At 44.1% G+C, this 25,693-nt stretch overlaps 1 protein-coding gene and 1 non-coding gene across 3 annotated transcripts in view; both read left to right on the top strand.

The window, feature by feature from the left end:
- Positions 1 to 25,693, top strand: part of INSC (INSC spindle orientation adaptor protein) — a 119,014-nt gene that overhangs the window by 53,083 nt on the left and 40,238 nt on the right. Inside the window, exons 3-7 of one of the 2 annotated variants that reach the window (XM_036259182.1) lie at positions 2,281 to 2,626; positions 3,921 to 3,973; positions 5,031 to 5,154; positions 19,355 to 19,468; positions 25,476 to 25,601. In XM_036259182.1, coding sequence (XP_036115075.1) covers positions 2,281 to 2,626; positions 3,921 to 3,973; positions 5,031 to 5,154; positions 19,355 to 19,468; positions 25,476 to 25,601 — 763 coding nt within the window. The remainder of the gene's footprint in view (positions 1 to 2,280; positions 2,627 to 3,920; positions 3,974 to 5,030; positions 5,155 to 19,354; positions 19,469 to 25,475; positions 25,602 to 25,693) is intronic. The other variant, XM_036259183.1, reaches the window with a different exon arrangement.
- On the top strand, positions 8,142 to 8,246 carry LOC118629125. Its single transcript, XR_004959372.1, has one exon. It is a non-coding gene; the product is annotated as a U6 spliceosomal RNA (small nuclear RNA).

Here is a 25,693-nt window from a genome sequence, read left to right on the forward strand (position 1 = left end):
TTCCCGATGGGGAGAACTGTCTGTGCAAGGCCACGGGGCTTTGTAAAAGAGAGTGGCCTGGTTGGGAAACAGGGGCGTTGGTGCCTGGAGTGCAGTGTGTGTTCGGCAAGGGTGCTGAGACATGAGGAACACGGAACAGGGAGAGGTGTGAGAAGAGAGGTTGGGGTCAGATCTTGAAAGCTCCGATCCAAGCCTCACGAGTTTTTACTTATGCAAGGAACAATGGTTGGGGCCACACAAGGAATAACTGCATATATATTCCCACTTACGTTCATTTAAATATGAGTTCATAAAGATAGAATGGGCAGCAGGGCACCCTGACTTCAGATCTCTCTCTCATTTTATACATATGTTTACAATAGCTATTTTTACAAAGGGAGAGCAAGAGAGAAAGTCATTGGTGAGTTTTTGTTTTTAACAGCCTAAAAGGCAATTTGCTATAAGAAACCACGCGTACAATCTCCATGGTTAAACATAAGCTTTGTTGTTAAAAGTTGCATTTAAAATCTAATAGTCAAACAGTTACATCACTCAGAAAATCCTGCTCATTTGCAATAAATAATAGTACATATGAAGGCATGATTTTCACCACGATAATTGGAGCATGCCTCGATAATTTTAGTTCTGCCTGGTACATTTGCCTTACCCAGCTGGGCTCACCACTGCCCCTCGGGCGCTGTCCCAACTCAGAATAAACTCCACGTCCTCACCATGTCCTCCACAGCCTTCCAGGAACTGTCTCCAGCCCCCACCACTTCCACCTTTCTCACCTCATGTCTCCACCCCTCTCTCTTCCAGGCTGACTCTGGCATCTTTGCTATTCCTCACACATCTCCAGGGCACTCGTGCCCCAGAGCCTTTGCACCTGCTGTTCTCTTTCCATAAAACAATTCGCCTCCAGTTATCCATGTGGCTTATTTCCTCATATCTTTCAAGTCTTGGTTCCTTTCTCAGTGAGCCTTCTCTGATCCACTTATTTTAAATCGCAATCCCTGCTGCCGCTTCCGCTCCTAGCACTCTGTACCTTTCTTTCCTGTTCTTTTGTTTTTCTGAGCACTTACCACCTGCAACATATGACATTCACTGTATTTCTTTTGAAAGTTACTTTGAAAGTTGACTGTCATCTCACTTGAATGTAACTTACCCGAGGGAAGTGATTTTCCTACTGGTTTGCTGTTCCAGCTCAGGGTTCTGAACTGTACTTGGCACACAGTTGACGCCAAACACATGTGTTAGGATGAGTGACAGCAGGAGGCAGGTGGGGGATGGCTTGAGGCAGGCAAGGTTAGTGACAGGAATACTAGTTAGAGGACTCTTACAAGCCAAAGACAAAGGGACTTGAGCCCAGCCTTAACAATGGATTGTGCATGTTCACTCTGTCGTAATCTTCAAATGATGCTGAAATCTGTCATTTTAAAATTGCTCACTACTTTGTCTTGATTCTTTAGGCAGATCAAAAGCTCCTTGAGAGTACAGGTTTGGCATGTTCATCTCCATTTCCCCCCAGGGCCTGGCGTTTATATGATATTAATATGAGACACTCGACAAATGTTCAATGCTTCATTAATGATGTTATTACTGAACTTTATTTGACTAAGTGAATTTCAGAGTGAATTATATTCAATCAAGATCTTGGGACCTAATCTGTATTCTCATGCTGTTGTACTAAATACAGTTAATTTTGTTCTATTAAAAAGTAGTATACATGCTCACGTAGCAAATTGAGAGATTAAGGGAAAGTTGAAAAAAATAAAAGCCTTAGTTCCAGCACTCACGAAGAACCACTAGCATTTTAATTTGTTCTTTAAATAAATTTTCCAGACGTATTTTTTTAAAAACATAATTATAATAATTGTTTGTTTAGTCTTACATACTACTTGCCTCATTTTATTAGTGCACACATTGTTCTTTTCTCTAAACTTTTGGAAAGCACTATGTTAAATAAGTGCAAATTATTTAACAAACTAGCTGTACTGTAGCTTATTTAACATAACTGATATTTGATGTTTGCACTATGTCTAATTTCTTTGTATTGCAAAAATCATGTGCTACTCTGTAGACTTATTGCCTGTTGTTTGTCTGGTCATCTGCCCCCAAAACTTCTGTGCTTGTCTTATTATCTGTAAGATGGACATAATGAGCAGAGGACTAAGGTAAGTGAATGCAAGACACAGTGATGAGCACATGGGTGCTCAGTAAACATCAGGTGGTTTGGAACTGAAACCTTTGGAAAATGTGGAGTGTTGATACAGCCGTCATGGCGCTGTTCCCTGGCTGCAGGCTGCACCTGATGCAGGTGGACTCCGTCCAGCGCTGGATGGACGACCTGAAGCTCATGACCGAGTGCGAGTGCATGTGTGTCCTGCAGGCGAAGCCCATCAGCCTGGAGGAAGACGCACAAGGTGACCTCATCCTGGCAGGCGGCCCTGGCCCTGGAGACCCCCTGCAGCTGCTGCTGAAGCGGGGCTGGGTCATCAGCACCGAGCTGCGCAGGATCGGGCAGAAGCTGGCCCAGGACCGCTGGGCGCGCGTCCATAGCATGAGCGTGCGTCTGACCTGCCACGCCCGCTCCATGGTCAGCGAGTACAGTGCCGTCAGCAGGAGCTCCTCACAGGAGATGGGCCAGGTCAGTTGCTCTGAGTTGGGTGTGGGTGGGCATGCCTTCTAGATGAATGGGTCTAAATTGTGTGGTATCTGAACTCTTTCTGCCCCAGGGACCTCCTTCCTCTTCCAGTAAAGCAGGGAAGACAGTGAGGACATTTATTGAGTATGTGCTGTGTGCTAGAAATTGTGCTAGGCCTTTTTACACACATCTCATTTAACCTGCACAACCTCTGAAGCAGATATAACCACCATGAGAAGCTGTGCAATTGGTCAAGTGCATCTACTTTACTGCCAGACTGCCTGGGTTCAAATGTCAGCTCTGCTGTGTGACATTGGCAAGTTACTTAACTTCTCTGTGCCCAGTTCTATTATCCTAATGGGTATAATAATATTATTTATTTCATAGAACTATGTGAGGACTGAGTTATTACATGTAAAACATTAAAAACAGTTGATTAAAAGTATTAGCTAGTATTATTCTCATTTTTTTTTTTATCCTCACCCGAGGACATTTTTCCATTTTTTGTTCAGATAGAGTGGGAGGGAGGGAGGGGGGGGGAGAGAGGGGGGGAGGGGGGAGAGAGAGAGAGAGAGAGAGAGAGAGAGAGAGAGAGAGAGAGAGAAGCATTGACGTGAAAGGGACACATCGAGTGGTTGCCACCTGCACGACCCAACCAGGGCCAGAGACAAACTGCAACTGAGATACATTCCCTTAGCAGGAACGAAACCCGGGTCTTTCTGGACCACAGGCCGACACTCTCACCACTGAGAAAAACGGCCAGGGCTTATTCTCATTTTATAGATGAGGAAACAGAAACACAGAGAGCCCAAGTAACTTGTCCAAATTTATGCGGTAAATGGTGTAAGCAGGATTCAACCTAAGCCTTTCTGATTCCAGAACCCAACACTTTGAATACTCTTCTCCAAGCCCAAAGTGAACCATTGAGACCCCCTCCCCCTATTATTTTTGTTTCCTCTGGCAGTTACTTTCCACTTTAGTGCTTTACCCTTTTCCTTGCTTCACTTTGCAGATAGTAAACTTCTATTCATGCTTCAAAGCCCAGCTCAAATGCTCCTTCCTCTCTGAAGCTTCCCAGATTCCCAGGCATAGCTAATGGCTCAGTTTTCTTTTTTTGAGCTCCCCAAACAGCTGCTGCTGATCTCTTTCGTCACATCACACTGTGTGATAGTTTCTGTGTCTGTTTCCCCAATCAGGTGATATGATTCTTCATCTTATGCCTCAGAGGGCCCAGCGCAGCACTCGGTCCTCAACCAATGCTTACTGAATCGAACAAAATCGATCTATTTTTCTACAGGTGGAGAAGCTGCTAATGGAGAAATGCTCCGAGCTCTCAGCAGTCACAGAGAGGTACATCTGGATGCTGGCAGTGGAAGGGGCTGGCGGGTGGTGGTGAATTTCCTTTTACTGACTTTATCAGCAGCAATTGAAAAACTCCCTTGGGATTTTCTGTCCCGTTTTCAGGCCCTAGGGAGAATATAAAAGGCAGAGGGGCCTGGGCATGGGAAGAAAGGGCCCTTGAGGTTGAGCACAAGGAATAAGTTTCCCATAGCTTTGGGAAGCCCCCCTGACCCCCAGAGTCAAGGCAAGGTGAAAGCAGACACTCACACCCTTACCCTCACATACACACAGACACAGATTTCACAGACACTCACTTGCTCATACGCAGATATGTAAACACACACTGGTGCACTCACAGAAACACACTCACACCCTCTTCTCTGTATCTCACACACATACACATACCTCGTTTACACTCGGACACACGCTCAACCTCACATGTACACGTACCCAGTTATATGTTGGCCTCTCCCTCACCCCTTCCAGCCTCCCTGTCCTGGAAGAAAAACCTGGAACTTGGCAGCCCCTAGGCCCCCCCGTGGGGTCTTTGGCCTTCCAGTGTGGAACATTCTCAGGCCACAGGGATGCATTTGGGCCTGATTCCCAGAAGTTTTGCCTGTCTGGGTGAAAATCCTCAAGGCTTCCTTCTGCACACCGTAGGCAGCCATTCCTAAGAGGGCACTGCCATACACCTCAGAGCGAGCACCAGCCAAGCTGGCATCCAGCACCCCTCTTCTGCAGCCCCCCCCCCCCACTCCCCAGACCCAAGCTGCGATCCTCCAGGGAGAAGCCCAGAGGTAGGATTTGGCTGCTTTCTGCAGGCCTTTCTTCCTGGTGGCGTGGACTGCTAACTCCCATCTCGGGCCGGCACTTATCTGAACAGTAGGAAGCCAAGGGATGAGCCACCTGTGAGAGGCTCCATCTTCGACTCCCCAGGAATCGCTGTGTTCCCCTCCGGCCACTTGTGCCATCACCGGGCCTGCGCAGGCCCACATCTACCCTTGCAATGCTCCGGGTCGACCGCCTGCCCCTTCCAGTGGCCCACCCCACGTTTTATTTTCTCCAGGTGCCTCCAAGTTGAGAATGAGCATGTCCTGAAGTCCATGAAGGCCTGTGTGAGTGAGACCCTGAGCACGCTGGGCCAGCACTTCGGCCAGCTGCTGGAGCTGGCCCTGACCCGGGAGGTGCAGGTCAGTGAAGGCTGGGCTGCAGGGAGGGAGAGGAGGGCAGAGAAACTGGGCCGAGCTGGGGGAAGCTACGGAGTGGCCTTCCTTGGGGGACATCCTCCTTAGACCACCCAAATGAACGCCAGCACCTGAGAGACAGGACTGTCAGGGCTGAGCAGAGACTTCTCAAGCAGTTAGCTCAAGCCTGCACTTTGCAGAGCAAACACTGCAGCCTAGAGAGAGAAGAGACTTATCCAAAGTCACACAGCAAGGGGGGGGGGGCAGAGCCTGATACGCTCAGTTTCACTTTCGGGATCACTCCCACCACCCGACATCTTCTCTGTTGAATTCCTGTTCACAGTGCACACACTGGATTTAAAAAAAAAAATTAATTAATTAATTTTTGTTACAGATGTTTCTCCTTTTCCCCCCACTGATTCCCCCTCTCCTCCCTCCCCGCCCTGTCCCCAGCTTTGTTGTCCATGTCCACTGTTCATACACACATGCATATAAGTTCTGTGGTTTATCTCTCCCCTGACCCTCTCTTCTGGGGATTGTCAGTCTGTACCCCACTTCCACGTCTCTGGGACTACCCCGTTCCTCAGACTGTTATGTTCAATATATTGCACAAATAAGTGAGATCATATGATACTTGTCTTTCTCTGTTTGGCTTGTTTCACTTAGAATGATACTTTCCAGGTCCCTCCATGTAGTCTCAAAGGATAAGAGATCTTTCTTTCTTATCCCTGCATAGTACTCCATTGTGTATATGTACCACAGCTTTTTTATCCATTCCTCTACTGATGGACACTTGGGCTGTTTCCAGATCTTAGCTATTGTAAATAGTGCTGTTATGAACATGGGGGTACATATATTCTTTCTGATTGGTGTTTCAGGCTTCTTAGGGTATATTCCTAGAAGTGGGATCACTGGGTCAAATGGAAGTTCAATTTTGAATTTTTTGAGGTAACACCACATTGTCCATAGTGGCTGCACCAGTCTGCATTCCCACCAGCAGTGTACTAGAGTTCCCTTTACTCCACACCCTCGCCAACACTTGTTGTTTGATGATTTGTTGATGGCAGCCATTCTGACAGGTGTGAGGTGATACCTCATTGTTTTAATTTGCATCTCTCTGATGACTAGTGATGTTGAGCATTTCTTCATATGTCTCTTAGCCATTTGTATGTCCTGTTTGGAGAGGTGTCTATTTAGTTCCTCTGCTCATTTTTTTTTTTTTTTTTTTGTTCAGATAGAGTGGGAGGGAGAGAGAGGAAGAGAGAGAGAGAGAAACATCGATGTGAAAGGGACACATCGAGTGGCTGCCACCCGCACGACCAACCAGGGCCGGGGACAAACTGCAACCGAGGTACGTGCCCTTAGCAGGAACCGAACCCGGGTCTCTCAGGACCGCAGGCCGATGCTCTAACCGCTGAACCAAACCGGCCAGGGCTCCTCTGCTCATTTTTTAATTGGATTCTTTGTCTTCCTTTTGTTGAGTTGTATGAGACTGTATATATTTTGGAAATTAACCCTTTATCTGATGTATCATTGGCAATTATGCTCTCCCATAGAGTGGGTTGCCTTTCCATTTTGGTGGTTGTTTCTTTTGTTGTGCAGAAGCTTTTGAGTAGTCCCATGTATTCATTTTTCCCTTTGTTTCTGTTGCTTTAGGTGATGTAGCAGTGAAAATTCGGCTGCGTATGATGTCTGAAATTTTGTTGCCTACATTTTCTTCTAGAATTTTTATGGATGCATGAGTCACATTTAAGTCTTTTATCCTTTTTGAGTTTATTCTTGTGTATGGTGTAAGTTGATGGTCTAGTTTCTTTTTTTTTTTTGCATGTGGCTGTCCAATTTTCCCAACACCATCTTTTAAAGAGGCTGTTTTTACTCCACTGTATGCTCTTGCCCCTTTGTCAAATATCAATTGAGCATATTGTCTTGAGTCCATTTCTGGGTTTTCTATTCTGTTCCATTGATCTATCTGCCTGTTCTTGTGCCAGTACCAGGCTGTTTTGATTACAATGGCTTTGTAGTATAACCTGAAATCTGGTAATGTGATCCCTTCAACTTTATTTTTTTTTGTCAAGATTTCTGTGGCTATTTGGGGTCTTTTTTTGGTTCCATCTGAACTTTTGAAGTATTTGTTCTAGTTCTGTGAAGTATGTCGTTGGTATTTTGATGGGGATTGCATTGAATCTATAGATTGCTTTGGGTAGTATGAACATTTTAATGATGTTAATTCTTCCAATCCATGAGCAAGGTATGTGCTTCCACTTTTTTATATCTTCCTCTGTTTTTTTTTTTAAATGACCTGTAGTTTTCTGTGAATAGGTCCCTTATTTCTTTGGTTAAGTTTATTTCTAGGTATCTTCATTTTTTTTTGCTGCGATGGTAAATGGGATTTTTTAAAATTTCTCTTTCTGTGAGTTCATCATTGGTGTATAAGAATGCCATCAATTTCTCGACGTTAATTTTGTATCCTGCTACTTTGCCAAATTCATTTATTAAGTCTAGTAAATTTTTGATGGAGTCTTTGGGGTTTTCTATGTATAGTATCATGTCATCTGCAAATAAGGACAGTTTCACTTGCTCCTTTCCAATTTGGATCCCTTTAAATTTTTCTTCCTGTCTGATTGCTGTGGCTAAGACTTCTAGTAATATGTTAAATAAGAGTGGAGAAAGTTGGCATCCTTGTCTTGTTTCAGTTCTTAAGGGAAATGCTTTTAGTTTTTGCCCATTGAATACACACACTGGATTTTGATCATCCTGAAAGACTTAAGGTACCTGAAGAAAACAAGCTGATGCTGGAAATCCTGGCAATAAAGAAGAATCTGGAAAGAGCATATAGTAGAACCCAGCCTCTAGGCAGGCTCAAGTTGGGTTCCAGAGCGAGTGAGGGTCTGGAGCCTGCCGGATCTACTTGCAACCTCTTATTCCTCCTGAGGCCTTAGTCATGTTCCTCAGTTTCTTGGCCTCATTTCCTCACCTGTGAAGTGCCACCCTATGTCTTCTTCCGCAGCACACATGCCGAAACCTGGACGACACAGAGCAGATTAGCACAGCCCCTGCACAAGGATGAGACACAAATTCACAAAGTGTTCCTTATTTAGAAAATAAATAAATGAAGTGCAACTCTCCCCCAGAAGGAAAGTGAGAGGACTAAGCAAACAACATATGGAAAATGCTTAGCACGTAGCCCGGGTTAAATACATAGTATTCCTCTCCCTTGCCTTTTTCTATTTTCAAAGTCTTCCAGAAAAGCAAATTCCATAAGGTTTTCATTATGAAAGGTATTTACATGTTATTTATAGTTACAGAAATATTGTGTTACATATTTTCCATTCTTTTCCCACCACCAAATAAAAGCCTTCCACCAATAACAAATCTCTTTCCATGTTGGCTTTCCTCCAAACTCAGCCTCTCTACCAAGGCCGGACTTTGCTTTCTGTCTTTCTCCTGTCTGGCTCGTCTTGCCTGGGGCACGCCCTTCTGGCCTGGCCCCCCTGCTGGTCAGTGCAGCTGGCCCCATGCATGTTCACCCTCCCGACCCAGAAGCTTCTGTGAAGGTCACTCTCCCTGTCTTGAGAGTCTGGGACAAGGGTAAGAGAGGGCCAGGGCTGGGGTGCTGGGGCTGGCACTTAGAGCCGATGAGCAAATGCTGACAGTCACACGTAGGGGCAGACAGTGGTTCAAGCTGGGGCCAATGTCCCAAACTGATCCATTGAGTTCCAGAGGGACCCAGTAGAACATGCGGGCCAACATGGGTGAAGAGACTGAGGGAGTGATGAGTGAGGATCTGGACGTCAGTGGCGGGGTGGAGGGGATGTCAGTGGCGGGGTGGAGGGCACGTCAGTGGTGAGGTGGAGGGGACGTCAGTGGCGGGGTGGAGGGCACGTCAGTGGCGGGGCGGAGGGGCGCCTGGAAGAATTTTCGAGCAGGGGCACAGGTGTCACAGACGCTTTTTATGCCATGTTTGCTATCTCTTGCCTGGAACTTCCAGGTTCAACAAAAAGGCCTGGAATGAAGAATTCTGTTGGATGGTAAACAGAAGCCAGCTGGGTTTGGAAGTAGTCATCAGCTTTTACCAGGGGGCAAAGGGCAGGGTGTCCTTTTGATGCTGTAGATCACTGAATCCTGGGAAAAGCTCCCTGGGGTGCAAAAAGCCTACTTGGGGCCTTTTGGACTATGTATCTAACTTCTTCTAAAAGGTCTTCACACATTCGTAGTCTTTCATAGACAGGGATTTTGGTGGGTTTCCACGGATATATTTTCATGGATATATACATATCTAGTGACTAGAATAGTACCTGGCATACAGTAGGAGCTTGAACAGAGAATATTGCTCTTACCTCCCCCCCCCCCCCGCCCCGGAATTATACATGGTAGAATGGTGCTTACAACAAGGGCAGAGGTAATCTAGCACTTGTCTGCACTGCCTAGTCCATCCTGGAATGTTACCAGACCCCAAATGTGTCATTGGCAATGACAGTGCTCAGAGGGTGGGGTAGGGCTGATGCTCTGGAGGAGCGGGGACTGTTTACTCTAAGGCTGGACACTCTGTTAGCTCCAAAGTTCTGTGCTTCCTAGGAAGAAGGACCCTAGGCCAGTGGAGCCAAGTTCCAAGACGGTCTGTGTAAAAATGAGTTTAGGAAGCAATAGGGCTGCCCCACAATAGAAGGGGAACCTTCGGAACTCCCCATCACTGAGATGGGCAAGTCGTGTCTGGGAGGACATCGGCACTGGATGGAGGTTAGACTGAGTGACCTGCAAGGGTTCTTCCAATCTTGGTAGTATGCAAGTCTGTGAAGGTGGGCATTGGGGAGTTGTCTGAGCATGGGGTTTGGAGGCACACCAGGGTTCAAATTCTGTCCATGCTACTTACTGGATATGCAAACCTGGGAAAGTTACTTGCTTTCTCTGATCCTCAGTGTCCTCATCTCCACACTGGGTGGTTGTTAGGGTTAAATGAGACAACACATGGGTATTTGGTGGCACTTTTCTGAATGTGTCAACAAACTTAGTCACTAGAAACCAACAGCAAGCTTTGCTAAAAGAACTCGTAATCACCTGCCTCATTGTTTATTAAAATAATTTAACTACTTGGTAATCATAGAAAAATTTAAGGCTTAAATGTTAGGAGTCACCAGCGGGAAATTAATGAGCATCAATACTTAGCCACGTGGGAGGTAAAAGGAGAAGCTGGGACTCACAAGGACAGATTTACCTGAAGATGGCTTCTCGGGCACTCTCCATGGAGCCCCTGGCTCAGCTTCATGTGGCTAGGTGTCGTGTGTATGCACCCTTCCAGTCCATCAATCCATTCTTCTTTTAGTTTAAAGTAGCACACGATACTAATAAAACGGACTGGGGAATGTATTTCTGGCTCTGTGGCTAAGTGAGCTTGTTAAAACTTCATCACACAGTTAAATTTCCCCTTTATGGCCCAGGCAGAGCTGGACAGCCTCAGGCCTCACCTGAGGGACAAACACCTATCCTGTGACAAAGGTCAAACCACAAGGACATTTTCTAAGTGAAGAGGGACAGGCAACAAGCTGAACATAATTCCTTCTTTCAAACTCACTCACCTTATTCCTACCCTCTCCGTGTGGCAACAAGGAGAGGTAGAGAGTCAAGCCAACGGAGATAGTGATGCCGAAATCCCAACCTAGGGGAACAGGAGAAGTGAGGACCAAGTACTGCCCCTTAGTAGTTCACAGTTCTTGTTACCTTATTGGCTTTATCCATTAGGCTATGCTGAGATAGGAGTGTGGCTGAGCCCCCTGGAGGAGAAGGTTGGCTGCCCGCGGAGCAATCCTTTTCCACCTTTTGGAAGCCATTTTCCCGAATAACAACTCCTACTCTTCTGTAGATTCTTTTGGAATCACAGTGGGCAATTTCGACTTTGCTCCCAGCAGGCTCGGAAATGACTCACAATATTACGTTCATTAAATTAACTCTAAGGAGGCTTTGTAACTAAAGCTCAAAATTGCTTTCCTGTTTCATTCCCTGCTCTCAGATTTAGCTCAGCTATGTTGTCTAAAATAGGTAATTAGAGGCTGCAATGTGATTAAATGACAACACAAAGATAATCTAAACATAATTGCCAGATGAGAAATATAAAGATGTCCAAAAATTTAATATAGTCTCCTATCTCATTTTAAAGTTTCCTTAGAGAAAAGAAAGTAAAAGAGAAAAAATGGCACTCCATCACCCTTAAGAATAATTCAAAGTCCCAAATTCTTAGGTTAATACAATTCTTTTCAATTTGCTTATTCTGCTCATCTCATCCCAGTGTGTGTGGGGAATCGTGTTTCCTCGGGCGGGTACAGCCCGGGCCGTCTCTCCAGCAATGGGCTTCTCAGTTTATCTTTCCCCAACATCTGGGAAAGGGCCCGAGAGTAAGGACAGTGGATACACACTCTCACTGCAGCAGTACCCCTGCAGTCACAGTGTTCAAACCGGCGAATCCTCCATTTCTAGAGCAGGGACTCCAGGCAGCATGTTGTCCCAGGACTCCATCCTTGAGCCAAAGTCCTTTCAGAAATCCATCTGTCCCTGGGAGGAAAAGGGTGGTAGCCATACCATCTGGGTTGCAGCTGCAGCAGGTTGTCACCCAGTTTATTTCACTTGTCCATAGTCCACAAGGATTTATCAACATCCATTCACTGGGGAAGCATCCATCATAGGTTAATTGTGGTACGATGCTCACCATATATGGGAGAAAAAATGCCTCCTTTCTCTTCGAGGGCACTTGATAATTTATCGATTTTTTGAGAGAGAGGAAGGGAGGGAGAGAGAGAAAGAGAGAGAGAGAGAGAAACATTGATGTGAGAGATACATTTATTGGCTGTCTCCTGCATGCCTCTTACTTACTGGGGATCGAGCCCATAACCTGGGCATGTTCCCTGATGGGGAATTGATCCGGGACCTCTCAGTCCATGGGACGATGCTCAAGCCACTGAGCCACACCAGCTGGGCAACATTTCTTAATTTCTAGCTCCCCTGTAAATGCTGTGTTTCTGCCACCCCAGGCTGCATTGATTTGGGCTCCTTGAAGTGATTTAGGCCAGTGGTCTTCAAACCACTTCAAATGTACTGAATTCTCCAGGTACCCAGAGATTTCCCAGGAGACATGAGAGCACATATAGTCTTAAGAAAATTCATTTCCAGATCTTCAATTTTCATTTGTTTTGTTTTGTTTTCTCCTAAAACGATCCTCCCAACACTACACAGAGTTTATAACAGTCCTATCGTTTTCCAAAAGAAAGGCATCCTCATCACTCACCCCAAATCTTGCAGTGCATGGCCTGGCTGTGCAGAGGACTCGGAATGGGGGTGGGGAGATCAAACAAAGGAGAACCGTCATTTATGAGCCATAAACCCTTAGGCCTCCATGAATTGTCTTACACATATTTCTGTTGAGAAAGGCACTAGAAATTGTGTCTTTTTCCAGTGTATAGATTTGTTAAATGCAGATATATGGGGGAAAGAGAGTTGGAGGGGAGGTTACAAAAGTTTCCAATTTATCTTATCCCCCTATCTCATTTCATCTCAAATTGTGCTTGGCTCTTGAAAAGAGAGCACTGGTAAAACACATTGAACCTTAAAAATGTTTTTTTTTTTTTTTTTTTTATGGAGATCATAATTAGATGCAGGCAATCTTTTCAGCTATATTTCATACTCAGCCTATGTCATTAACTGTAAAGAAAAGTCTTTGAAACCCAAAGACTCTAAAGGTTAATGAGACCGACTCTTCCCGACGTAATTGGGATATTTTTGAGAACAACCAAGTGCTTAAAGATACAGTGGTTAAAATTCACAGAGACAAGTTTTATATGGTTTTTTTTTTTTTTCAGATTTGGTGCACATTATTTAAGAAAGCAGTTAACGCCTATTTTGTTAAAACATTTTGTGAAATATTTACAGTAATTCTACTTCCTGTTAACAAAAGATGAAATTAATTGCTGGCAGCTGAACTAATTAGTTTCAGCGGTAAATATTTTTTTCCTTCTTTAAATACATGGAGTTTGATCATGAGAGCTAAATATAATCGAATGCCTTCTGATTTTTTTTCTCAGATCTTGTTTAATTGTTCTGTAAAATGAACACCAGAGGTAAATACATATACACACTTATTTACAGCAGAATACAATGTTTTTACCATATTTCTAGATTTATAATTAACTTACAGTGTTAGCCACCTATTACTTTGCATTATTGAAATTTTAGTAAATTGTTTTATTTTGGTTTTATAATATACTAATAAATCAAAATTTATTTTTGGTCTACATTATTTTAATATTGACAGTTTTTAGCATTTTTCCTTAGAGAATGATTTCCATGAACTATTGTCAGTGTTTTTTTTAGCATTTTTTAAAAACATATATCAAAACATTTTTAATTAAAAATGAAGTCAGGTCTTTATTGAGAGAAAGTTAAGTTGATTTGGCTGATCGGTTGACAAAAAACTGTCTTTGCCAGTTAGTTTATAGGGTGGGTATTTTCCACAAACTAAATAAGCAAAAGCTATGGCTTCAAGGCTTTGGTAAAACATATTTGAAACATACAAAAATATTTTATTTAAAAAATTGTATTGGCAATAAAATTAAAAATATTTTGACTTTCCCAATCCTTTCTGAATAATTTGGGTAACTCAAGGTTCTCTAAGTGAAAGAGTAGTGGGTATAATTAATAGTTACTTGATAAGCCTTGGTAAAGTACTTTTGGAATTCTTCCCAGAAATTGAGATAGTGAATGAATGACTTTAATGATTGGGTAACAAATTCTTTTGCAAGTCAAATGGTTTCCAATTCTTTGCTTTTACCAATGTAAACGAGGACCAATTTAGAGGAGCTGTCAACTGGCAGATCATTAAAAATAGTGTCTGATGATAAATCACTATGTGATTACATAACTCAGAATGTGCTCAAAGGGCTGAATAACTTGGCCATATAACTCCCAATCCTCTCCATAGATTTATGGGAGCAAGATTTTTCAGGGTTTACATCTAAAAATATAGCATTAAGTCAATATTCAATCATGGTTATGTGGATGAATGAGAAAGTCTTAAAAGAATAAAAAACCTCATTCATCTCATTAAAAGATCTACTTATAACACTTAAACTTTTATGATTTATAATTATTTATTAAACTTGTAATCTATATGTTTTGACCAGTTGCACTGATAACAATTGCAATGGTAACTCAACCAAGAAGAGATTATTTTTAAACACTTAGAGCCTTATAATCAGGGGAAATAAAATATCAAATTAAATGTTAAGTATGGTAAGAGTGATCAATAAAACACTTCAAAACTTAAATATATAACAGTAAAATAAAGATCTGAGGGAGAATTGGAATGGGCATATTAATATAAGGATGAGAAGAAAAAGTGCAAATTGTTCAAATGTTAAAGAGATTCATGTATTTTTAAATGGATGATGATGGTCTCAGGTTGTTTTATATTTAGATATCTTTGGATACATCTGCGAGAGTGATACAATGGTTATATTTTATGTCAATATTTACAACCTGTGGGAAATTACATCTTTTCCAACTTTGTTTTTTAAACTTATGATGAAGAATTTTACCTGTCAAATTAAAAATGTGCAAGGGGTCCTATATTTTTAAAAATTCTTTTAGGGCTTGATGAGGAAAACTCTTGACTAGGATACACAGGCACTCTGTTCCTTGCTGTGAGAGCTGTTGCCCCTGCCCCTTGCTGGAGAAGGGCTTAGACCTTGAGACTCAGTCTTCTAGGGAGGGTGTTCCCTTGTGATATTCCTGCAGTCTGGCCCCTTATGGGCCCAGTGAATCCCTTTGTCATGTGCTTTTCAGAATATCATCTTTCCATTTCTTTTAAATATTTTAACCTTGAGTAGCATTTTTTTTTTCTTTCCAGAAATGAATTCTGCCTCCAGCATTCTCTTGCCTTCTGTTACTCCCCTATTTTTTTCGGGGAGACTCTTGCTGAATTTCTAAGTGTACCTTGCATCTCATGTGCATGTTTTCTCTAATTCATAGAATGAGCACTAGTTGTTGGATCTGATTGGCTTTCCACTTTGACTTCTCTTTTTTTCTGGCACATTTTTTTTTTTAATCAAAATAATTCTTCTAGATTTTGGAATTTGCCTTACTGAGAGAAATGAAATCAGTTAAGGGCTAGGTCTGCCCCAAATCTCCAGTTTTAACAGATCTGACCCACATTTGCCTCCCTAAATTGGATATTCTCACCCAAGAGCTATTTCCCCATCAAAGCAACAGCTAATCTAAGCCTGGACTGAGTTATTATTTTGTCTGTCTCCTGCTGAGTATGCCCAATTTTTCTGTGTCTTCCTTCAGAGCCGTAATTCATGCATTTCTCCAGTGTACTCTCTTAGGACAGAGGCAACTCTGTAGCCACATTTTCAAAACATTTCACCTGGAAACTTATCTAGTAATCCTTTGAATATTTCATGCTGATCTTCCCCCCCCCACCCCAGAACTCTTTTAATGCATAACAAACAACCCCAACAACAACCTTTTTTATCATATCTTATAATTTTAAGGGTCAAGAATTTGGGCAGGGATTGGCAGAGTGATTCTTCCATCCTATTCGGCAGGCAGATGGTTTGGAGAGTCAGAAAGTTTCATGACAGGTGTGGTGTCTTGGAGGCAATGGCTGAAAGCTGGTCTTAGCTGAGAGTATTGATCAGGAATCCTGCACGTGGCTACTCCAGCAGGGCAGTCTCAGGGTTATCAAACTTCTTACATGGTGGCTCGAGACTTGAAAAGAATATTCCAAAAAGTCTCAGTGGCAGCTTCAAGGTTTCTTATGAGCTGGTCTTGGACGCCCTAGAACATCACTTCTGCCAAGTGCTGGCTTCTGTTGGCCATGGAGGCCATTCCAGATGCAAAAAGGGGGAAATTAGAACCCACGTCTCTATGAGAGGAATAGCAAAGCATTTGTGACCATCTTTAACCTACTGCACCCTGTCAAATCAGCCCACATGCATGCAATCCTTTTGCATAGCCGGGCTGCCTTAACTATGTCTAACTGTGGATTCTCTACCTGAAGCTTTAGGAAGGGGCTTCATAATATTTTCCTGGCTCCCTCTGAGACACTCATTCCAGGCTGTTGTTTGAGAGTTCACCTCTCTTGATAAACATCACTGAGCTGCAGTCGTTCTTTCTGATCAAAATCCAAATAAAACCAATCCTCCCTTTCTAATTTCTTATTCGGAGCCATTAAATGGCATGCCTCTCTTTAACTCTTGTGTATCCCTGTCTCCTTCTTACTTCTCACCATTGTATGTCCTGTCTGCGTAGTCTGTCTTTTAGGAAAATAGGTCATTCCGCCTAATCAATTTATTTTCCCTTATTTTGTTTCCATTTTCAACACTCTTCTCATGACATAGGGTGAAGCACATTTTTGAAATGTATCCAATTCCTCATTGATTTCCTGAAACGACTTGACTTGAGAGGCTGTGTGAGTTTAAAGCTGACACCAAGTTGGTGGATAAGAAATGCCTGTGAAGGATAAAGGGAAGGGAGCGGATCGGGGTAGAAAATTGCTGTTCTGACAACTGAGAAAGAGAAGGAGGAAGGAAGAATTGAGTAGAAAAAGACTTGGAATTTCAAGTCAAAGTCACCCATTAGCGGAGTCTCTTGCCCTCCAGTCATGGGTCTGACTGTGGTCAGTCACAGCCAGGAGTAGCTCAGGGGAAGTGTGAGCTTGGCAAGAGCACTGTGCTGGATCCTGAGGGCAGCAGCTGGGACTGTCAACTCCACCCCTGCAACAGGAGCCCTGGCCACCAGAGGCCAGAGCGTTGTAGATGCTTAGGGAAGCCAGGGTGGAGGACCGCTCTGCAAGTTGGTGACAGCTACTAACGAGGCTGGATAGCCTCCTTGCCCCGCTACTTCCATCTCTACTGGCCCAGCTGAGGTCCCTTGGACCCTGAAGGAGAAGCATTTACTGACTTTTGAAAACAGGGAGTCAGATTCACACGGTTAAAGTCCAACTTCACTATGTACCACGCGTCAGATTTCTGTGTCTCCATTTCCTCAACTGTGTAATGAAGTTGGGACAAGATTTTTGAAGACCCCTCCAGCTCTGAAGTCTTAGGATACATAGGGCCTTGACGGTTTCAAAGGAGCCTTTGAGCTCCTGTCTTCTCAAAGTTATACCTGTGCACATGATGCTAACCACTTTTCATTGTCAGAGAGCTGATTCACGGAGGCATATCTGGGGGGTAATTACAGTAATATGCATATAGACATTAAAATAAATTATTCTTAGACATAAATTGTCTAATAGCATCAAGTGATTGCAAAGACATTGGGTTTGACTTGTTTAATGTAATGCTAATTTGCTTCAAGTGCAAACACTAATCAGGAACATTAGGTAATTATCATTTGGTACAAGACCCCAATATCTGAAATCTGCATTTTCCTGTGCGCATTAGTATCACTTACGTAGCTGCTTACGGTAACGATAGGGAACATTCTAAGAAATGCGTTCATTATAGAGATTTGTAGTGGCAAATCTTGATTATTAATTTTATCTTTTGTTGAATATCTTACAAAAATCATCTATCATAGCTCAGGGAATAATTTCTGTATTTAATATAATTTGATTAAATACACACTTAATCTTAGTGTGAAGAATCTTATGAGCTTAAATAACTAAGAAAAAAGGGAGCCATTTATCTGGAGCCTCAAACCCCCTTAATTTTATCATTTTACAAATGGGGAAACTGAGGCCTAGGGAACTTATTATCTCAATTGCCCAAGATCACAAAGTAGTACCTGCTAACCTTTTTATTTTGCTTCTCAGTGCCAGGAATCTTCAAAAGTCCTTTCTGTGTATTGACAACCTTAAGAGATGGGTACAATCACCGTCCTAAGAGATCCACACAGTTCTTCCCACCACTTTGCAGATGAGGAAACTGAGGCCCATGGCGCCAAGTTACTTGCTCTCGGGCACATGCATGGAGGTGGCCGAGCCAGGGTCTGAAGCCAGGCGGCTTGGCTCTGAAGTCCACGCTCTTCCATATACACACTTCCTCCTGGACACGGTGTGTTAAAAAAGGCTCGCTGGGACTGGAACTCAGATCTCCTCATTTCCATTTAAGTATCTTTTCCATAATACCAGAGTTCATGAAAAACAAATTCAGTCACTGTGTCAAAATACACATGGTGACTGAAAGTGCCCAGTGGCCACTAGGAGCGCCCCCGGGCCACTGTCCCCAGCCCATCTCTACCCTTCTCAGGAAAAGCTAGCATTAATTAGTAGGTAGAAATTGTTTAATCAACGAGTAACATGCTTCAAAGCAAATGGCTGATTATGAAGTGTTTTCAAGATACACAGAAAGGTTTTTCTCAGAAATGAGCTAAACTCTTCTAGGAATCATGTTCTTACCTTCTTGGTAAATTTCCCATTTCAATCCCTCCCAGGCCTCCCTGGGTCCTATGTTCAGTAGTCCCCGCCCTCCCACCGCTAGCCTTGGATTCCTCAGCCTTGATCAGTGTGACATCCCTCACGGAATTCACCCACCTTTGGACAGGACTCCAGTGTTGATATTTGGGGCTGGCTAGAGACCCAGTGCCAATGCGCCCGCCCCCCCCCCCCCCCGCCCCAGGAAGTAAGCTACTGTAGAGTAAAGGGCTTCTTTTGACTCAACCCCTTAACCATTACCCAGCTGGGGTTCTCTGCTGGTTAATAGCCATCCAAAATAAGAAGCTTCAGTGTGGTGAAGGCCTGGGGTATGGGGGGGAGTAGGGTGCAGGGGGTCAATGGGGAAATAAAGGGGGGACATCTGTAATAGTTTCAACAATAAAGATAAATTAAAAAAAATATATATATATGAAGGTCACAGCTGTAGCTCTGTGTCAACTTAATGGTTTGTTTATTTAACTAATGGTTTCTGTTCTCTTAGGAGTCAGTAGCAAAACAAAATGGTACTTGCTGAGACCATCCATGTTGAGAGCTGATTTTCTGATCTCCTGGAGCAGGGCACATTTGTTGTCTTGCCCCAGGGGTTTGAAATGATCCCATATTTCTGAAATGTAGCTCTGACTCCGTGCTGACTCATGTCTTTCCCAAAGTTAGAACCTCATCACCCCCCTAGTAGGATGGTGGATGGGACAGGATTATAGATTCCAGGGGGCTCTTCAGAGCACGGATCCGCTGATATTTTGTTAAGGAAGATGACCATCAAACTTTGCTCTCTTTTCTCAGGCTCTGGTGAGAAAAATTGATGCCTCGGACAATATCTATACCACGGAATCCACCACGGGGAACCTGTTTAGCCTGACCCAGGAGGGGGCTCCCTTGTGCCGCATAATAGCCAAGGTGAGGTTCCTGGTTAGGGGCCAGCATTGACAGGCCTGGGGAGAGTGTGAGGGAGCTGGTTTGGTGGACATAACTGGCTCAGACAGTTGTCCTGCCTCTAGCATTGGCTTGCGGTGACCTTGGAAGAGTCACCTCCCCTCCTGGGGGCTTGGTCCCTCTATCTTTAATAGTGGCTTGTCTCTCTGATCCATTCCCGACTTGATGTCTTGGTGTCCTCAGACCCTCTACCATCTTTCTTCATGTAAGATGTCTGTTATAAATATCAACCCTCTTTCCTCATCTTCACATGTCCCATCAAACCCAAACCGAACATATACCCTAACTCAAGTTGTTGGCTGGATCCCCAAAATGTCTGCAGCCAAGGGGAAGACACAGTAGAAAAGACAGTGGTTTCAAGCAATTATAATGGGAGTTATCATTCATTCGCTTGATGATCAATTTGCTCCTGCACTTGAGGTCCAAATATTTGGGGAAAATATAGGCAATTGGTAACCTTAGGACCTTGCGAGGGTCTGTTTCATGTTTAATTTTTGACTTGAGAAATGATATCACATTGGGAACAGAACCAGTGGTCGAATTAGAAGTGAGGTCCTGTCCTTCAGTAGATACGAGTCACAAGAAGATGCTCTGGCTCAGGGGTTCCCGGTCCCAACTCTGCTTCATGAAGTTTTAGAAAACACAGCTCCTTTTGCCCCACCCCAACTTTACTGAGGTCCTAGGGTAAGACTGGGAATCTACATTTAAAAATTTTTTTTCCTTTATTGATTTTATAGAGAGAGGAAGTGAGGGGGAGAGGGAGATAGAAACATCGGTGAGAGAGAACATCGATTGGCCGCCTCCTGCATGCCCCCCCACTGAGGATCAGGTCCGCAACCTGGGCATGTGCCCTGACTGGGAATCAAACTTGGTGCATGGGTTGACGCTCAACCACTGAGCCACACCGGTCAGGCTGGGGATCTACATTTTAACAAGCTCTACAGGTGCCTCTGAGCCATGGCCAGACTCTTGGAATCACTGGTCTAAGCCCTTAAGAAAATCTAGAAGAGCAGGGTAAATGCTTGTTAACCTTGGTCAGGAGAGAAGTAAATTCTCCATAACAGCAATAGCTGCCATTTGAGTATTGCTGTCCACCGTGCTGAATGCCTTACTTACATTATTTCTTTTTGGTCACAAAACCATCCTATGAAGTAGGTATGCTGTTCCCATCTGTAGTTGAAGAAATGGTTTGAGGGACTTGTTCAGAGTCCCACAACTGGTGAAGAATGGAGTCAGAATTAGAACACAAGTCTCTTTAATTTAGAGTTCATGGTCCTAAAGCCCACAGTGGTAAGTTCTGGTTCAATCTTTGGCCTTTCAGGTTCTTGGGTCAGAGGGTGACTTAGAAGTTCTCCCCTCTACATGTTAGAATCACTGGGGGAGCTTTAAGAATGTTCTGATTCAGATTTAATTGGTCCAGATGGGATCTGGGGTGGCTATTATAGCACTCTGCTTGACCCTAATGTGCTTGGGTTGGGGACCATCTCTTAGAGGGTGATTTAGGTGTGATTTTACTTGGAAGGTTTGTGGTGTTTTGGGCCAAGGGGACAGAGAGGGTAGCCTCAGGTCTGTCCTCTCCAAGGTTCTGTGACTCATTCAGCTTGGTCAGGAGTGTTGACTCTGCAGAGGTCTGCCCAGTGCCGTGGGGACAGAGCACTGCTCCAACCTGGGGCTGGAACTGACTCAATGTCAGCTCCTTGATTACCTTTAAACAGAAATTAGCTGATTCTCTTTTGGAATGAGGACTGTTTTCTCCTTTCAACATCAAGTTGCAAATAGTGGCTGGGTTGGGCTCCAGGTATAGATGAGGTGTGGAAGGGGCAAGGCACTCTCCTGAATGGCACCATGGGGCCTGAAATGTTTTTATGCTTTGGAAAGAACAGGCCTTACATTTTTTCTGGGAAGGGAAGTTTGCTGAAGCTCTTGTTCTGTTCCAGGCTGGGCACCCTGAGCTCTGTCCCCATGACTGCAGATGGCTCCCACTGCCTGCCTGCGTTTGTGCTCCACTTCCCGAAAATAGAGGGGATCTGAGCTGAGGGCGTCCTTAGTCTCCTCGAGACCAGGGTTTACTACTGGTTAAATGTCCATCCCAAACATTTCCAGTGCTAAGAAAGCAGTGGGGAAAGGCCTCAGTTGGGACCTGCTCCTCAGCTGTATAACTACCCTCAACCCAAAAACCAGCTCTGGGCTCTCAAGAACTCGATCAGTAGTTGTTTAAAGACTGGGATGGTCCTTTGAGTGTGGGCACTATCGACACAGTTATATATTGTCTACACACATCCCTCTGAGATGGTATCGGTGATGCTGTTTTACAAAAAAGGATGCCAGGGCTCACAGTGGTTGAATACCTGGAGCCGTTGAATACCGGGTATGCTCTGCACAGCATCCTCACTGTCCAAGTTCAGGAAATGTGCCCAACATTGCAGCAAAGGTGGGGCAGCCCCCCCACTGGGCTTCTCCATCCACCTCTTGGGGGTCCAGTATGGTCTGTCTTTGGATCTTCCATCCATCTGAGCCGCCTCTGGGAAATGATTTGACAGCCTGTCTGAGGTCCAGCATCTCAGCTGCTTAGGTTCCTCTGCAGGCTGAGGATCAAGCCCAGTCTTCTCTATGATGATGGTAGCAAACCCCATCTCTTCCTGAGTACAGAGTGCAGAAAACTCCCCTGTGCTCTGTTGAAATTACCCGGCACCCCAGCTCTTCTATGATTCTTTCCAGCACTAGCCCACGCACCCCACAGCTTTGACGGCTTATCCCAGGTCTGTTTGAATAATGCATACTATATACAACTGGGCTCTGAGCCCGGAGCTTTCTATAAAATTAAATAAGCTCCAGCCAACAGTCCGATTCTGCTAGCTCAGGTGATTCCCGGCCCTCCGCTAAGATGAGCACTGCTCTTGCGTCCTCGGTGGGGACTTCAGGGTGGTCCATGCCACTGAGGCACCTCACTCCCTCACTGTCTCCTTCCTCCTCACCCTCCCGCATGTTCCAGCCCTTGAGGCATCACCTTTCATGAGGGTAAGAGACACTTTTCTAAGCAGGAATCCTTCCGTAGCCGGGCCGTCACTGGCTGTCCAGAACTGGGTGCTAGGCCCTTTCATATACATGAACGCAGTTACACCCCACGGCTCCATCATGTAGCTTTCATGACCCCATTTTCTGACCAAAGTTAATCAGCAGCAGAACCAGGATTTGAAGCAGAATCCCCTCAGTTTGGGTTCAGAATTGCCCCCCTTCTTCTCCCAGTAACTAAAAATGCTAAGAAGGCCATTTTTCACAGACCTGGGAAAGGGTGTAATGAGAATCGAATGCAAATGGTACAGAGGCTTCAGTGTAGTTGTGCTGGGCTCAGTGCTTCCTGAGCCAAAGGACGCTGCACATCGATCCTGGCTCTCCGCCTGCATTCGGGCACCCTCCTTCACTGCTCTCCCAGAACAGATCAATACCATCCACCCATCCATCCATCTATCATCTATCTATTATCTATCTATCTATCTATCTATCTATCTATCTATCTATCTATCTATATCTATATCTATATCATCTATCTATCTATCATCTATCTATCTATCTATCTATCTATCTATCTATCTATCTATCTATCTATCTATCTATCTATCTATCCTATATCTGTATCTATCTATCTATCTACTATCATCTATTATCTATCTATCTATGATCTATCTATCTATCTATCTATATCTATTATCTATCTATCTATCTATCTATCTATTATCTATCTATCTATCTATCATCTATCTATCTATCATCTATTATCATTATCTATCTATCTATCTATCTATCTATTTATCTATCGACTATTATCTATCTATCTATCATCTATTATCTATCTATCTATATCTATCTATCTCTATCATCTATTATCTATCTATCTATCTATCTACATCTATTATCTATCTATCATCATATCTATTGCATCTATCTATCGTATTCTATCTATCTATCTATCTACTCATCTATCTATCTACTATCTATATCATCTATCTATCTATCTATCTATCTATCTATTATCTATCTATCTATCTATCATCTATTATCTATCTATCTATTATCTATTTATCTATCTATCATCTATTATCTATCTATCTATCATCTATTATCTATCTATCTATCATCTATTATCTATCTATCTATTATCTATTTATCTATCTATTATCTATCTATCTATCTATCTATCTATCTATCATCTGTCTATCTATCTATCTATCTCTATCATCTATCTATCTCATCTGTCTATCATCTATCTATATATCTCTATCTAACATCATTTATCTAATGTATGATTATCAATCAATCTGTAATTTATCTATAATTATCTATCCATCTATCATCTATCTCTATCTATTATGTACAAAGTAATATATATATATTTTTATCCTCATTCGAGGACATTTTTCCATTTTTTGTTCAGGTAGAGTGGGGAGGGAGAGAGAGAGAGAGAAACATTGACATGAAAGGGACACTTCAAGTGGTTGTCACCCGCACGACCCAACCAGGGCTGGGGACAAACTGCAACCAAGGTACATGCCTCAAGCGGGAACCGAACCCGGGTCTCTCTGGACCACAGGCCGATGCTCCAACCGCTGAGCCAAACTGGCCAGGGCCAAAGTAATATTTATATAATATATATGATTAAGTATAAATGGAGACATACCTATGTAAACACATATACATAAAGACATCTGGAGGGAGGTCATTAATGAGCAGTAGAACCTGCTGTTTCTTTTTTTCCCATTTTAAAGAGTACTTTGACTTTATGTCAGGGCCTTTCAGAGTAAGGCCTTAGTGTGGCACCCTCACTAGATGTCCAAAGCAGGAAGGCAGGGGTGAAGGGTTGTGGAGCAAGGAACTGGAGGGGTGTCTTGTCCCATACCAGAGCAGGTTTTATCAGCGTGATGGCGTGTCTGAAATGGGAGTTCTCCTCTCTGACCTTCCCACAGCTCCCTCGGCTTGTCAGGAGTGCCCTTTACCTTGGACCCCCACCTCACTGCACCTTTACTCAGATTTCTTCCCACCCTGAAAACTGTCTGCCTCCCATGACTCACCGGCCATCAGACTGTGGGTTCAGTGTGGACAAGGACTGAGCACGTAACACACCATTAACATTTTTGGCTGCTGGGATGAATTTGCCAGTCCCTTTCCCAACAAATGAACTACCTCAGAAGGAAGTCGGAAGGTAAAAGTTAAAGATCACTCCGAGTTGATTATGAAATGCCAGGAATTACAAGCTCCCCCAGAGTCAGACACTCTCGTCTTGCTCCCTGCAGTGATGAGCTGCAGACTCTGAGGACGAAAAGGTCCCCGGAGCTGTCTTTGTGGGGTGCCGGGATCGGATGATGTGGGATGACTCACTCCGATGAGTGTGTGGGAAGTCTCCACGAGTCCAAGGTGTTTACATAACCGCGCTCACCGAAGGAAAAGGACACGCTCAGCTCTGGAGTTGTTAGAACTTCGGCTCACGTGACACCTGAGCCGAGGAACAATACATCTTCAGAGAAGTGGCAAGGCGGAGGGAAAGGCCCTTGGGTCTCTGGGGCAGCCACTTGCAGGAAGGCAAATAGATGGGAAACCAAAAGCAGATGAAGGCTGGCAGCCCCGATGGTCGTACAGTTCCCTCTGATGCCCTTTCCTGGCCAATGCAGGTCTAAAGCTGTCTCTGGTGATGGACTTGGTCCTTCCTAGAAGAGAGGAGACAGGGGGTAACTTCATAAATGTATGTTCTGCTCTTAGGTAAATGGAAGGACAGCAGAGATCTTGTATCTGCTTCTTCCCAATTGCCTTCAGTTCAAAGTAATCCTTATGCCAAAGTGGCATCTTTTGGGGTGTGATATTCTGCCACCCTACGGACCCCAAAGTGTCCCTGCTGAGTGAAGAGTGTCAGTTATTTCTGAGTCAGCCCCAGGAAAAACCACACAGTGAGCTCATGTGACTGTTTTTGTTTTGTTGGCAGGAGGGTGGGGTTGTAGCCCTCTTCAAGGTCTGCCGGCAGGACAGTTTCCGGTGTTTGTACCCCCAGGCGCTCCGCACGCTGGCCTCCATCTGCTGCGTGGAGGAGGGTGTCCACCAGCTGGAGAAGGTAAGTGTGCAGCTGGCTGGGTGGGCCTGAGGTCGCTGAGCCAGGTGGGGAGCGGGGGAAAGACCTCCTGGTGGCCATCTGGGCCTCCTTTT

This window comes from Molossus molossus, unplaced genomic scaffold (genome assembly GCF_014108415.1).
Source record: "Molossus molossus isolate mMolMol1 unplaced genomic scaffold, mMolMol1.p scaffold_m16_p_13, whole genome shotgun sequence".
Taxonomy (NCBI): domain Eukaryota; kingdom Metazoa; phylum Chordata; class Mammalia; order Chiroptera; family Molossidae; genus Molossus; species Molossus molossus.